This window comes from Balearica regulorum, chromosome 8 (genome assembly GCF_011004875.1).
Source record: "Balearica regulorum gibbericeps isolate bBalReg1 chromosome 8, bBalReg1.pri, whole genome shotgun sequence".
NCBI classification, from domain to species: domain Eukaryota; kingdom Metazoa; phylum Chordata; class Aves; order Gruiformes; family Gruidae; genus Balearica; species Balearica regulorum.
In genome coordinates this window covers 16593181-16609135 of record NC_046191.1, presented here as the reverse complement: position 1 = coordinate 16609135, position 15955 = coordinate 16593181, and the positions used below count along the sequence as shown (strand labels likewise).

Below are 15955 nucleotides of genomic sequence, written 5' to 3'. Positions count from 1 at the left end.
TACTTCCCATGGGAAGAGCAGGAGCTGGATGGCATCTCCACTGGCAGGGCACACCTCTGCAGGGCTGTGCTGTGCTTGAGGGTAAGTGCAGTTGTTTGCTGGTAATAGTGTGTGGAGGTCCTGTTGGTCACTTCATTAAAGTTCTCAAAACTTGATTCATTTCCCTTTCCACTAAACTCTTAGTAACAGATGTGTTATAGGTTTATATAGCAATCTAGCATTTCCTCTGAGCAACATGATGCCAGGTCTTTTGGCCCATATGGCACTTTTGTTGTAAAGCACTCTGTCTTAAGACAAGACTTATGATGCTTGTTTCAAGGTCCTTTACTCCACTTTCTAGGAAGAGCTAGTTCTCATGTTTTTTACACAATGTTATTTGTCTAGCTATGTATATAACACAGTGGAACAGATTCCTTAATCTTTTATTCCCATTATCTTTTAAATGTCTGTTTCTTTGCAGGCCCGTCTGGCAGTTGGCTGTATAAGAACAGTACTTGCCACGTTCTGGTCCCAAGTTCATTGTGCTCACTTGTTGCCCCAGTGCTGCATCTTGCCAAGCTTCTTCCAGTTCCAGGGTCCTGATTATTTTATATAAAACTCCTAATGCTGCATACAAACCTGTGTGATTCCCTTGATGCTAATTCCAGAACATGTGTCTTGGCTCAGGCAGTGGACAGACTGGCTTGTTGTAAAACGTACTTCTGATGTAGAAATGTAAATGTGGCAAAGGCAAGAACCTCTGGCTTGTTACAATTTCTCCCACATTTGATCAACAGGTCCAGCTGTGTCCTTAAACTCCCTCCGATTGTCCCTCTTGGTGAAGTGACCAGGACATGCAACTCTTCAGCAACCATGGCTGTCTAAACACATTGACTTTTTCTTGTTAAAATAAACACATACTGACTTTAATTTCTACTGATACTACTGGTTATTCTTCCCTTGCTGCTTTCTTCAGAGTGATTCTGGAACAGGTACTCAGCCTCTGCTGCAGACACAGCATGACTCCACCAAGGATGCTGTGGGAAGTGACCACATAGAAAGCTTTAACTTGCAATACTCCACTTGGCATGAGTATTTTGTGAGCTTAGTATCTCAGATTAGCCCATGAAAACAGTGTCTGTGCTTCTGTGTTCAGTTTTCAGAGAATTTCTTGTCTTTGTCAAAAGTCTCCTGGATCAAAAATGTGGACCTGGTTATTGAATGTCTGACCTGAAACACAAATCACCAATACAAAGCAGAGTCTTCATTGTACATACTGGGATAACTTATGGGCAGACTTCTGTGTAGAAGCAGCAGCCTGCTTATGGCAGCCTTGCAGAGGTAGGTGGCTGCAGAGAAGGTGTTCCTACCAAGAAAGAAATTACTGTCAGTACCTACTGATAATTAATTGTTTGAAAAAAAAATAGGGTTTTTTACAGGAGTATGTGTCCAAGTTTATGGTGTAAGAGCTTCATTCTTGGTATCAGATCTGGGCAATCACAGTTCTAGGGTGAATATAAATGATGCACCCACAGCATCAGGTGACAATATCTTTTCTTGCTGCCTCTTGTAGCAGTATTTTCTTCCAGGAAAGACCTGAATCTGGTCTTGCATTCATCCAAGGCCACGGATCACATACGAGTCAGCTGACCACACTGTAATGTGCCATTTTTCTGTCACTTTGATTCCATAGCAAAACAAGTATTGCAAAACAAGCTTGTTCAAGACCTGCAGATCTCATTTTTATTTCAGTAGAGTCAGTATTTGGCACTATCTTTAAAAAATAATTGTGATAATTTGTTTCTGGAAGGCTTATGTATGTTAATACTAAAGGAACTGGCTATCCACATCTGTTTCTGGATGCCAACTGAAGTTCTTTGGCAAGATGAAATAGTCTGTCTCAGCTCAGTCCCAGCTGGCCACTGAAGCAAACTGAAACAAGACTGCCACATAATTGGACATTATTGGCAGTGTTGTGATTTGATTTTGGATTTCTCTTTTTCTGAGCCTTAAGGTAAGAGCTGTCAAGGAAGCTCAATCCCACACCTCATAGAAAAAGTGATTGTACAGGACAAGAATCCTGCTTGTGCATATGTCTCTGCACTTCAGTATGGTCAATGTCCTTTGAGTCACAGACCAGCAGTCAAACCCAAGCTAGAAAGGCAAGTGTTCTAGGGATAGAGCTAGTTTTTGGCATGCTGTCCAGAAATAGCAAGCTATGTTTCCAAAGACACTTTAAATGTTTAGCAGTAAACTCCAGACCATGCCTCTCTCTAAAGGTGACATGACTATAGGCTGGGCGAGGAATGGGTTGAAACCAGCCCCAAGAAGAAGGACTTGGGGGTATTGATTGATGAGAAGCTCAACATGACCCGGCAGTGTGTGCTTGCAGCCCAGAAAGCCAACCGTGTCCTGGGCTGCATCAAAAGCAGTGTGACCAGCAGGTCGAGGGAGGTGATCCTGCCCCTCTACTCCACTCTTGCAAGACCCCACCTGGAGTACCGCGTCCAGCTCTGGGGTCCCCAGTACAGGAGAGACATGGAGCTGTTGGAGGGAGTCCAGAGGAGGGCCATGAAGATTGGAGGGCTGGAGCACCTCTCCTGTGAGGACAGGCTGAGAGAGTTGCGGTGATACTGAGTTCAGCCTGAAGAAAAGAAGGCTCCGGGGAGATCTAATTGTGGCTTTCCAGTATCTGAAGGGGGCCTACAGGAGAAATGGTGAGGGACTGTTTATCAGGGACTGTAGTGACAGGACAAGGGGTAATGGGTTCAAGCTGAAGGAGGGTCGATTTAGATTAGATGTTGGAAAGAAATTCTTTACTGTGAGAGTGGTGAGGCACTGGAACAGGTTGCCCAGAGAGGTTGTGGATGCCCCATCCCTGGAAGTATTTAAGACCAGGCTGGATGAGGCTTTGGGCAATGTGGTCTAGTGGAGGGTGTCCCAGCCGGTAGCGGGGGGTTGGAACTAGATGATCTTTGAGGTCCCTTCCAACCCAAACCATTCTATGATTTACCAGTCCCACAGGAAGTAATTTTGCAAACATAGAAGTGCTTTGGAGAGTTTCACCTACCCAGAGAGCCGAGTGTGCCTGTCATCACTGTGCTCAAAACAGTACAAGTGATGTATTATATGCTCTTCCAACAGTGTACAGAGGAGAGGTGGTGTGGCTATTGTAGTCACTAGGTAGTCACTGAAGTTCAGTGCATGAGTTCATGCCTCAGTATCTGTTACAAGCCTCTGATGGGAATGCTAATGCCTATGCTAGCAAGAGCTGAAGCAAACAGTGCTGTTGAGAGGCAAATAAGAAACTGATAGATACTGATGGAGGATGATATGAATTGGCTACCTGTATTTTTCCAGCAAACACTGAAGTCCTTGGCAAGTTTGCCTACTTTTTGCAAGGTGATACGGGGTGACTTCTGTAGCCATGTGTATTCAGAAACTTCCAAATGTGGTGCTTTCCTGGAGTAGAGGGTGTTGGAGGAGATGGAGGCACAGGGTTGTGATAGACCCTTTTCCCCATTCCTCTTGACTATAGCAGCTCAAAATGTGTGCAAGAAGCAACTGGTTTTAGTGTAGTTTCTAGAAGAAATTGGGCAGATACTGCTCTGCTGTTGGACAAAGATCAGTAAGGCCAATAATTCTTGATCATTTTGACTGATCTCAACTGGTTTTAAGGAAGTTAAAACCCCACCAATGCAGGCAAAGTAGTCGGGGCAGAAGTTGAGGTAGTAGAGACATGTTGTCAAAGCCAGTGTGGAGAAAAGGGGAGTGTGGGGGTGTGTGCGTGACCTCACAGTCTATGTAGGGGAGAGCCTTTGTCAGCACTCTAAGCATTGTGCTGGATGCCACATCTTCACTGATGCTGGCAAGTCCAACTGTGAAACTCCAATCCATATGAAATGGAGCTTCAGTAGTGCCATACAGCAATCTCTTATTTTTATGACCCTTAAAGCAGATGTTTCTGTTAATCTTTCTTTTGTTCTGGGGTATGACCTTATTGTCATGCAGTAAAACAATCAGCTTGCCTTGACCACAGGGCTCTGGGTTAGGACAGTACCTTTTATATGAGCATTTCCAAAACTCTTAAATGCTGTATACCTCCAGTATTGCTGAAAGGCCTTTTTTTTGACTGGGCTTAAATTGATTATTCATCTGGACCTGAAATGCTGGGTTAGGTTCTAGTTACCCATCCTGGAAACGCAGTATAAGCGGAAAAGGTAGGGATGGATGAGAAGACCTTGCTGCAGTGTAGGATTGCTTCTGTATGAAGTGACACTAATTAGATAAATGCCTTCAGCTCAAAGTTATTTTGGGCAGGGGAGGAGAGAAATAGGAGAGCTCTACAATATCTCAAATGGTACAGAGAAAATGAACTGGGAATGATAGTACGAAACTTGATGACATCCAGAGAAATACCCAGGCAGCAAATTCAAGCAGAAGGAAGTACTTTGTCATGTAATGCACAACTGTCAGATTCATTGCCAGGATGTTGCAGGGCCAAAAGTACAGCTGGACATCAACTAATGAAAGAGAGATCCATCAATAGCCGTTTAACGCTTTGATCCAGATGCAGTATCTGGCTTTGGAAATATGTACACTGCCTCTTACAATAAGCTGGGGAAAATACACTGGAGACAGCAGCACTCTATACTTGTCCTCTTCCTGTTATTCTTTCCTTAAGCTGCCAGAACTGACCGCTGTTGGAGTCGGGCTATGTGGATATACAGGTCTCTGTGACCCACTTAAGCTGTTCATGTATTATGAATAAGCTGTAATGCTGATAGCTGTTTAGCAGACTCATTATGAGTCACTTGCGGTGATACTGAAGGTCACAAGTCATCCAAGGACTGCCATTTGGGAGGCAGCTGCCCTGCCTTAACCCTGTGGAGATCTTGCTGGTGTTTCTGTCCCACAGGCAAGGGGAACCTGTGTTCAGGCTTAATCAGGGTGTCCAATGGCATAAGATGGTCCATCACTAGCACCAGGAATGGGTGCTCTGAGGTCAGATGTTGATTTATTTTTTCTTCTCTGCCTCAGTATATTCATCTTAGCACAGATAGTAGAAAATGGAACGATTCCACCATTAAGACAGTCAGAGGTATTTTATGTCAACAGTATAAAAGGATTTTTCCCCCTCTTAGCAAGTCAGATTAACCCTAAGAAACAGTGCACACTTTGTAAAGCAGAGCTTTCTCATTGGGAAATGTTGTTTCTAGCTTTTCCACATCAGCTGTGAAAACATGTTGCCATCCAAGCTTTGCAAAATGATTCTTAGAAAGGTCTAGCAACGAATACTTGGCATACAGAGGTTTGATATATTGAGAGCCAGGGTTAACATTATGGAAGCAGGCTTGGCAGAGAATGGATTGAGAGCAGGCCTGAGGAGAAGGACTTGGGGGTGTTTGTTGATGAGAAGCTCAACATGACCCAGCAATGTGCACTTGCAGCCCAGAAAGCCAACCATATCCTGGGCCGCATCAAAAGAAGCTTGACCAACAGGTCAAGGCAGGTGATTCTCCTCCTCTACTCTGCTCTTGTGAGACCCCACCTGCAGTACTGTGTCTAGTTTTGGGGCCCCCAACATGAGAAGGACATGGAGCTGTTGAAGCAAGTCCAGAGGAGGGCCACAAAGATGATCAGGGGGATGGAGCACCTCTCCTGTGAAGACAGGCTGAGAGAGTTGGACTTCAGCCTGGAGAAGAGAAGGCTCCAGGGAGATTGTTGTGGTTTAGCCCCAGCTGGCAGCTGAGCACCATGCAGCTGCTTGCTCACCCCCCCCCCCCATCTTCCTCCCCTGGTGGGATGGGAAGGAGAATGGGAGAGACAAAGGTAAAGCCTTGTGAGTTGGGATAAGGACAATTTAACAAAACTGGTGACACAATGCAGTTTCTCACCCAACAACCGTACAACTTAGACTGCATGCTCAGAGCCATCCTGAAGCTGGAGTGTCCACGAGCCACGTGGCCTGGAGCCACTGCCCTGACTAGCCCCCCCTTTTATGCTGAGCATGATGTCACATGGTATGGAATACCCCCTTTGGCTAGTTTGGGTCACCTGTCCTGGCTGTGTCCCATCCCAGCTTGTGGTGAAAATTAACTCTATCCTAGCTGAACCCAGGACAGAAACCTTAGAGCAGCCTTCCATTACCTAAAAGGGGCCTACAAGAAAGGTGGAGAGGGACTGTTTACAAGGGCATGGAGTGATAGGACAAAGGGTAATAGCTTTAAATGAGAAGAGGGTAGATTTAGATTAGAAATAAGGAAGAAATTCTTCTCTATGAGGATGGTGAGGCACTGGAACAGGTTGCCCAGAGAAGTTGTGGGTGCCCCATCACTGGAAGTGTTCAAGGCCAGGTTGGACAGGACTTTGAGCAACCTGGTCTAGTGGAGGGTGTCCCTACCCATGGCATGGGGTTTGGAACTAGATGATCTTTGAGGTCTCTTCTGACCCAAACCATTCTATGAAGACAGTGTCCTAGGAAAGCCTTTGCAGAAAAGTACCATGAGAAGGATGGTCTCCCATGGGCCCTGGGATCTATGTTGTCATGGGGCAGTTGATAGCAGCTGATAACTTGCCAGTTTGTGCTGTGGAGGTAAAGGACAGCCTTGTTCTGAATAGCCTGATAATTGATCAAGTGAGCCTGAAAATACCGGCATTGGTGGTAGGAAATAGTTGTTTGTTTCCAGAGCAGAAACAACCTTTTTGAAAAGGCACCACTCTTTTCTGCCCTGATGCCCCTGCTTCACAGCTAATTGAATCACTAAAAATTTGCAAAGCAGAACTGCTGATCACTTTATGCCTGCAAATGGCAGATGTGGGAGATGTTTCTAGGTGGGTTTGATGAATGGCAGGCTGCCAGGAGTGGCATCCATCTTGTTATCTGAGATAATGCCATGAGCAGCCTGAAAGCCATTTCTGACATAAGAGCATCAAGCCAGCCATGCAATGCATAGGGCTGACTGGAGAGCTTTTACAGGAGCAGGACTAGAACTGGCGTGGCCAGCATTGGATAGTAAGTGCTCTTCTGTGGCCATGTTTTCAAAAGTCCTCCTGGCCATCAGCCCGTTGCGCGTGGAAGCCTGATGTGGACCTCATGGCATCAGTGATGCCCTGACCAAACAGGGGCTGTGAAAGCCTGTGGCCTGTAGGTGTTACAGCCTACTGGGCAGGGAAGAAGGGCTCTTGTGCTGCATCTCTGTTTGCTTTGGTGCCAGTAGCTTGACTGCAGTGACACTCCCAATGGGTCTGCCTGACCCAGCAGATGGGTCTGTGGCTCCCCTGCAGTCTGGTTTGCTGTGGCATTGTGTCCTGGACATGCAAGATGCCTGAAGAGTAGCAAAAGTGAATGCCAGGGAAGGTGAAACTAATACAAAGGGTGACTGCTATCAGGCTCTGACAAAGGCAGCTGGGTTTGTAGTATCAGTGGGAAAATACTCCTCTGACTGTCCCCACCACTAGCCGTGAGTGTGTCCTGTCCCTCCAAGGCTTGCTGTTTCATGTCCTGGCTTTAATATTTCCCAAGCATGGCTTTATTTTTCTCATTTCTCCATCCTTAGGGGAACCTTGGCACAGATGACAGCAGCCACCAGAAACCGCCAAAAGCTTTTGTGTGGTTGAAATGTGCTCTGTCTGTGCTTCATCTTCAGGACTAAAGGCACTGCTTGTAATTCTGCACCAGGCTTCTCAGATTTTAACCTAGTTTTCACTTTGCTTAGTTTCCTTACCCTCTTTAAAAGATTGCTGCACACAGCCAGAAGCCTAATGGGAGCTCCTAAAGGTCTGCCAGCCCTCCAACATGCATGTATTCCCAAAACTTTTTAAGAAATGGGTTTGTATTTCTCCAGGATGGAATGTAAACAAAGGACTGCTAATGCAACTGTGTGTAAGGTCTTATTCATATTTATATAAATCCTGAGACCATGTCTAAAAATAGTGCCCTGTTTTGCATTCCTGAAAGCAGATTCACTGCATACCTATATCTGCCATGAAGTGCTATGCTGATAACAAACTGGACTTCTTGAGTGGTGTGAAAAGTATTGAAAACCCATTTTAATTTTATTAGCCATACATATTGACAATCACGTTAAATATTTAAGTGCATGGAATGGACTGCAGCCTTGGTGCTAGCAGGAGGCATCCAGTATGGGAAACTGCCAAGAAGTGTCTATTGGAGAGGTGCAAGTGCTGGCTGCCTGCTCTGAAGCTGGTGGGACTGGAGGACTGTGGGGAAGCTGGATGTGGATCTAGCTGATGGTTTCAGTCCAGGAAGGAATGAAAAGATAAAGACAGGTAATTGCTGTGCATGTGTTACATTAGGGTTCAAGGACAGGGACTTTTTTTAACTTTAAGGCTTGTGCCTGTGATGCAAGTATGTAAGTAGCTGGGGCTCAATCCTGTAAGGTGCTAGTGCTTAATGCAGAGCTTGTAATCAGGCTTCTTAGTTTAAAGCACTTAAACTCTTTCCTGTGTCTGCTTACTTACCATCTCTCTGAGCTGATCTCATGGTTATGTTTTTCAATAGTGGAAAGTCTGACGTAATGTAACATTTGTCAAGATGATAGGGCTTTAGCTTCAAAGTGTTTCTTATCCTTAAATATTGACTATGAGATTTTAGACTATAGTCTGGTGGCTGCAAAAGTGTGTGGTTAATAGAACGATAGAACTTGCATGCATAGTAATATTAAATACAGCATGTAGCAATATTAAATATATCCTGCAATGAGTTTTAAGAACAAGGTAAATCTATGTGCGCTTAATCTTTGTGCCCTGCTTTCTGCATGCTTCTCCAGGGATGGGAAAGCTGTCTCTCCGTTGTTGATGCATAAAGCATCTGACATGCCTCCCATATGTGTTGACTGCTCTAGTAGTGAGATTTTTCTGTAGGTTTGCCCCTATATACATAGTAGAAAATAGATGCACTCATTTAGCTTCTTGGGAGGGTACTCCGGAGGAGCTGAGGATGAGGAGGTGGCGGCTGTTAACGCCAGCTTTCCTTATCACGTGTACCCTGTCTGGTGCAAGGCATTACCCCCAGCCCTGCACAGACACCGGTGTAGGTGATAACTCCTGTAGATGAGATCAGCAGCAGAATCTTTTTAAAGTATTTTAACATGCCTGAATGACTGCTCACGTCGTGGTATGTGTCCTCCGACCCCTGGCCAAAGCCCTGAATGGAAAGTACAGGCGCAGTCTCTGAAAGGCAGGCTTTCTTCCTGAGCCTACACGTGATTTGGGAGCCCAAGCCGGCTATAGGCACTCGTGCTGAGAAGTTTTTGGGCTTCCATTTCTAAACTCATCCTTAAAACTTAAGCTGCCTGTATGCTGGGAGTGGGGTTTCTGTCTTTCACAAAAGGTATTCTTGCCCCCCACTTACCCTGCTTTTGCTGCTGTAAGAAAGTTAAGCATGAGGCAGAGGAGTGTGCCATTGCATGCAGGAGGTAGGAAAGGTGTGTTTAAAAGTATCTTAAGCTATGACTGCTGCTTGTATCAGCACAGTCTGTAGGAACCTGCATTTCCAGTGAACAACTAGAAGAATGTCTGAGAGTCACCCTGCCTTCAAAGGAGCCAGGATCCTCCATGGCATCCGGTGTGGTCCTTACTTCATGCCAGCAGCATGGGCATGCATTTGGGTTCTCCTACAAGGTGAGACCTGGCATGAGGAGAGGGGATTTATCTGAGTATGTGGCCCAAATTTTGAATTTTCAGCAAGGCTTTTTCCCCAAGCTGATCTGTCACTGGGAATTGTATTGATCCAGCAGTGATGCCTAGAAAGATGCTCTTTGAAGTAGAGGTGTGAGCTGTAGCAGCCTAGAAGTATTGGGAGTATTTACTGTGAGACATTAGTCACACTGAAAATGGCATTGTCCAGCTGTAGTGCAGGCTTGCATGGCAGTTCAGGCAGAGAACAGAAAATGTGGAAACTCTGGCTTCCTCAGTCCATCATGAGTTGCACTTTCAGGAACATGCATGAAAGATCTGTAGGTCTTGCCTGAGACTCCTACACAGAGTTTTCACCAGCTAGGTCATTTTAACAGAAATGCTTGCTGGAAGTACCCCAGGACTTGTGGAAAACCTAATTCAGTGTACTTGGAGGGTCAGTTGTTTGTTCTTTCCATAACACTTGCTTCTCTGGGGTAAACTGCTCCGATGCCCTACTGTGGCAGTGTCTTACCAAGCTGTTTGCTGGGGAGCAAATTTCTTGGTGATACTTTCAGCACTGTCATTTCCAAATTCAGTTAATCTCAGTGGAAGCAGTCTTTTAGAATGGAAGCTAACCAGACGCCCGTGGCAGAAGAGCTGAGTTATTTTAAAATTCTAAAAATTAAAAAGTGTTTTTCACTTGCATTCCTGGGTCTTGGCCTGAACAAGGAGTGGAGGTGCCAAAATACCGCGAGAGCGTCTGTTGTTGTAGTATGTCTGGCCGAACCAGAAGCAGGAAATTCTTGTGAGAGCCTGTCTCATGAGATTGCCAGCCAGCTCTGAGCCTTGTTGGTTGTGTGAGCTGGTGAGGTGGGAATGTGGCCGAGAGAAATATTTGAAGGTGGGTAAAATCGTTAATTAGAAGTGATAGCAGAGTATGTGTGCAAAGCGTGGTGGTGGTTTTCTGTTCTGATTATATGAACAAGAAGTGAATGCATGAAGCAAACTTGCATCACCCTCCTTTTTCCAGTGGAGGAGGAAATAGGGAAAACTCCCTGTATGAGTTGAGTGCTCCTCTGCCAGAGCTGGTCTGCCTCTGCTCTGCCTTTGGGTCTCCCTCTGGTTTGAAGGGGGCCAAATCCAGCCCCCTGGTTCATAACATCCTTTTTAAAACTTGTAGGTCAGGAATTTTTTTCTTACCCTAGGCTAGACTCTGCTCTAAAACTTTCCATGTTGTCGTGCTCAGAGCTGCCTTGGCAGGAGCAGGGACGCAGGCGCTGCAGTGAGAGCCCCAGCGCTTTAACCCCCTGTCCAGTAGACTTACTCCACCTTGGCTGTGTTTCAAGACTATTTAAAAAGCCATAGCCAGTCTATGCTGCCGTTTTCAGCATTATTGCTCCTGGTGGAGCTGTAACAGTGGGAAGCTTTAAAGGAAAAGGACATAATGGAAACTGATGAGAAAAGTAGAGAAAGTCTTGGGGTATAATAAAGCATTGCCTAAAGAAAGAGGGGGGCGATAAGGTGAGGCCTTAAAAGGCATGTATTTGGTCACAGCAGGGACCAAATTTCAGGGCAGGAAATAGCTTTAGCAGGATTTTTTTCTTTGGTCCATTCATAACCTGGTTTGTACCTCATTAACTTTGTTAGTGCTTTTTTCCTTCTGAAATCCAGGGTAGCTTAGTCCCACTGAAATTGATGTGAAGAGTCATTCAGCACTGAGTGCATGAATCTTCTTGTGCGGATTAAATGAGAAGCTCCCAGCTTGGTCTCATCCTAAAGGTATGAGAAGCACGTTGAGGATGTGCTGACAATGTATGCTTTATTTACTCCATTTCCCTGGAGCTACAATAAACTTCCCAGAGGTGCCTTTTCCAGGGTGCTTGCACCATTTTTCTGTAATACATTGGATATGCAAATGATAACCCCTGTGAAACCTGTTCCAACCTTGCTACTGGTTGCATTAAGCCTGTTAGGTTTTTAGAAGTTCCTCATTTATGAAGGAATTGCTGTAAAAGCTGTGTGGCTTAAAATGTGCCTGATTGTTTAAGATCGTGGAGATTTTTCTCTTTCAGATGTTCCCTGCTTACCTAACAAATTGGTAACTGTTGTTCTGCAGTGCTAAAATTGGATTCCAGGTATTTAAAACTGTGCTTCATTATATCCTTTAGGAAAGACAGCTGGGGTTTTGTCTTGCTGATGAAGCCTAATTTGAATGACTTTCCTCATCAAGCCCATTTAATTAAAGATTCATTGCATTCTGGATAGTGTAAGAGTGAAAATGCAGGGGTGTCCCCTGGGTAGCCAGCTGCCGAAAGGGAGGGATTAGCTATGGCAGATAGGGGGATTGTGGGATTAAAATGCAGCAATCAAGATACAGGTTTGACACTGGGGGAAAACAGGAGGGATAGTGAAGTGTTAGAATAGGTTGTGTGTATGTCTGAGGGCTTTCCAGCCCTGGAGAGAGGTAGGTGTGCGTCTATTGGGATGCAGTTATCCTGCCTGTGGGTAGGAGGGTAGACCTCTCCCTGTCCTCTGCTGCCCTCTAAGAAGGTTTATTGTAGACAGCACAAAACATAGAGGATGGACTCTTGTCGCCTTTTGCAAAGCCTGTATGGCTTGCAGTTACATGGGTCTTGCTAGGGAATGAGGAAACAGCAACCCAGAAGATGGAGAATGGAAATCCATAAAATAATGCACTGAGTTTGAGACAGGACTACTGGTGATATCCCAGCTGCTTGTTTAGTTTTTGTCCCTGTATCACAACTGTGCATGTATGGGGAGAGGAGTGGTTTCTCAAGTAGCTTTCAGCAACAAACACTTCCAAAGACACACTGAAAGCCTTTTGTGCCAGGGTCCTTGGTGGCAGTCGGCTCTGCACTGGGGAAATGCTTTGTACGATTACCCCAAGTGGTGCAGGGGTGCTGCTGGAGCATTCGCACGTGCTGTTGAGTTGTAGATCCAACTTCTGCTTCAAGGCAGGGATGAAGAGTTGTGTATTGGCGTTTGGGGGGTTTAAGGTTGTTTTTGCTTGAAATGAGAGAAGATTTGATGGGTCTTATTTGTATTTGAAAAGAGGAGTAACTTACATGGAGTGGGGCATTTTGGTATAAATCTCATGAGCCTGGAAAAAAAATCCAGGCTACATCTAAAAGCCTTGTTTGTACTCTTTCTGGAGTGTCTGTTGATCTTGTTTGCTTCAATTGAGAGGGAAAATATTAAATGAACAAATAAACCATCAGAAAGCCTAGTATCACTGGTCAGACCTGCTGTTCTGCAAGGAGCCTACTGAAAACCAGCACTTATTTCTTCTGGTCCCAGTTCTTCCTGTCTGTTCAGGTTTGGTTTTTGCTTAATTGGGTAGGGTTTTCTATATTCAGAGCAACAAAATGGTGGATGCAGATTCTTCTCTAGCATGAATTTTGTGACTCTCGCTTGGTTCCTTAGCTGTGTGCTGGGATCCCAGGCAGTGGCAAAGCACCATTGTGGAGCTGGGAGCTCCCCTGCTCCCAAAGGGGCTCCCAGGAGCACATGTAGCTTCTCTCAGCTGAACCAGCTGGGCAGACACACCATTTTCTGTCTATCCACAGCAGATAATGAACTCCCTGAGCTGCAGAGGTGTGGGAAGGGGTAATTAACTTCTATAAGAGCACTTGAAAGCTGTTGCTTTGTGGTAAGTGTTTGTTGATGTGATTCTGAATTTCAGCTGTAAGTGGGAATGGAGAGATCGGATTCCATGTGGTTCTGTAATTTGAGCCTGCCAGAGGTGGTTCTATCAGAGCTCCTCCCTTCTCAGTATTACCACATTTTTCAGAGGTGTACCTGCACATGAGATTTATTAGCTTGATTTGTCTGTTTCTGCAGCTAATCCAGTGGGGTCCCAATGTTACCGGAAAGTGGCAAAATAATTCACTCTCTAAGACTTATTTTGAAGTTTTAGAAAGCAGGCATTCTTTATTGCAGCGCTGGGCGCACAGGGGATAACTCCACCTAATGTGCACACCCAAAAGACAAAACTGGCAAGTATTTATACTATGTTAGTATACCTATTCGGTATATTTCCGAGTAGTGCTTATCACATTCATGGATTTTCCGGGAACTCATTAGCATGCGCTAATGTCTCTTGCCCATGTTTGTTGGCACCTCCGGGTGGTCGTCGGGGGTCTTCAGACTCAGTCCTGGTATCACATATACCTTATCCCTCAAGGCTGGTTTTGGGATCCCCTTGTAACTTTCTTATCTTTGCACATCTGTTCTTCCAAGGCCGAGCTGTTTAAAATGAGATTGTTCTAGAGTTTCTTATCTTACAACTAATTATTTTCTAAGTTACAATGGTTTCCCTTTTGTTTGGTTACATATATTAAGCAATGGCTCTAATTGCTTGAATTGATCTTAATATTTCAACATTCACAGGTATCACCAAGGCACTATAGTCTGCATGGCTTCCTGCACAACAGGGCTCTGCGTGGCATCGTCCCGCTCTGCTGAGCCAGACTGCATCCAAACACATTCACAAACCTGAATACTACAGGGCCTATTTCTGCTGTCCTGTTACATTAGTGAAATTCCTTAGAAATAATCATATGGAGGGATGATACGAGTGCTGAGCTCCTGCGCTCTGCTAGGTCCAAGTCCCCTTTGCGGGAGAGCTTCATGCACCAGGATTAAAGTGTATAAATCTTCTGTGCAATACATAGAAATAAAAATGCATTCTGGGTTTGCGTTTTCTTCCTGTCGGATCCAAGGTCTAGAGCAGCTCTGTTGTACCCAGTTTCTCTGGTTGAGCTGAGAGTGTGCACAGGTTCTTCACAGGGGCCTTAGGATCTTTTGGAGACTGATGGGTGACTGTGCAGGGAGCTCCAGGTTGTTATTTTTAATGCTGCAGTAGTTATGTGGGGTCTGATATGCTGTAGCGCGAACCCCAGTAACTCTGATAGAGGGCAGAGCATGAGCTTGTCCAAGCACAGCATCTCTGTTTTTCAAGGAAAAACCACGTAGCATTTTGTTGTGGTTTAGCCCAGTAGGCAGCTAAAATAACTGCACAGCTGTTGGCTCGCTTCCCACCACCACAGTGGGATGGAGGTGAGAATTGAAAAGACAAAAAAGGTAAAACTTCTAGGTTGAGATAAAGACAGTTTGATAGGCTAGAAAAGGAAGAGAATAATAATGATGATAAAAGAATATACAAAAGTGATGCACAGCACAATTGCTCATCACCCAGAACTGGTGCTCAGCTAGTTCCTGAGCTGCACTGCCTCCCAGCCAACCCCCACTTATATACTGAGCGTGACATCATATGGTATGGAATATTCTCTCGGCCAGTTTGGGTCAGCTGCCCTGGCTGTGTCCCCTCCCAGCTTCTTGGGTTCCCCCACCACCTTGCTGATGGGGGGGCAGTGTGAGAAGCTAAGTCCTTGACTGCTTGGCAACAACCAAAATATCAGTGTTATCAATATTATTCGCATCCTAAATTCAAAGCACAGCACCATACCAGCAGCTAGAAAGAAAATTAACTCTATCTCAGCCGAAACCAGGACACATTTCATAGCCTACACTGAAAATACTGTGTTGGAAAGCTTAACCCTCCATACATTTTAACTGACATTTTCTTCATTTTATTTTTAACTAGATGCATGGAGACCACTGGTGTCCCAGCCACAAGCACTGCTCCAGGTACCACTCTCTGACAGAGCGAGCAGGTGGAAAATTAGGTATCTGAGACTTTTCAGGGCATGATCTGAAGTTACATGTTTCAGTAAGAGACAAAGGAAACAAATATTGATTTTTTTTTTTTTTTCTGTTGGAGGCTGTGGCGTGGTACAATGAGCCAGGTAGCGTCCTGTGGAACATCTCTGCTGGCATGGGGTTATATCAGTTCTGGTCTGTGCTGGGCAGTTTTAGACCTGTCTGTGTGTGATGGGAAATTGCTATTCTAGGAAATACTGAAAATGATGGGAGATCTCCCTTAGCTTGCAAAAGTTCACTAAGCATTCCCCTCCCTAGCTGAAAAGATCTCATGTGTATTTATGTGTAGGTGTGCATATATATACATAGCATATGTAATTATCTATATGGGTACTTGTTCATTGTGAATGGTATTGCAGTTTTTTATTACTGCAGGGAACTGCTTTTACATGGTAATGTCTTCTGAGAATTAAGTCCATTGTTGAGAAGTATTTTCAGTCTTGATCTTAGGCAGGTCTTAAACCTGGGACGCAGATGTAGGAAGAAGAGTGTCCTAAACGATGACCCTAGCTAACTCTGAAATAGCATGGTGTTCTTGCTGCCACCTTTCTCTCATCCTTCTCCCTGACTCTATTCCAGGATATCTTGTGGA

At 45.0% G+C, this 15955-nt stretch overlaps 1 protein-coding gene across 5 annotated transcripts in view; it reads left to right on the top strand.

Annotated features, from left to right (window-relative positions):
• Nucleotides 1-15955, top strand: part of DDAH1 (dimethylarginine dimethylaminohydrolase 1) — a 74230-nt gene that overhangs the window by 10161 nt on the left and 48114 nt on the right. The window contains exon 1 of one of the 5 annotated variants that reach the window (XM_075759842.1): nucleotides 10427-10522. The exons of 3 other annotated variants lie outside the window; for them this stretch is intronic. In XM_075759842.1, coding sequence (XP_075615957.1) covers nucleotides 10442-10522 — 81 coding nt within the window. In that variant the 5' untranslated portion in view covers nucleotides 10427-10441. Of the gene's footprint in view, nucleotides 1-10426; nucleotides 10523-11352; nucleotides 11401-15955 lie in introns of those variants that run through there. One more of the 5 variants, XM_075759843.1, reaches the window with a different exon arrangement.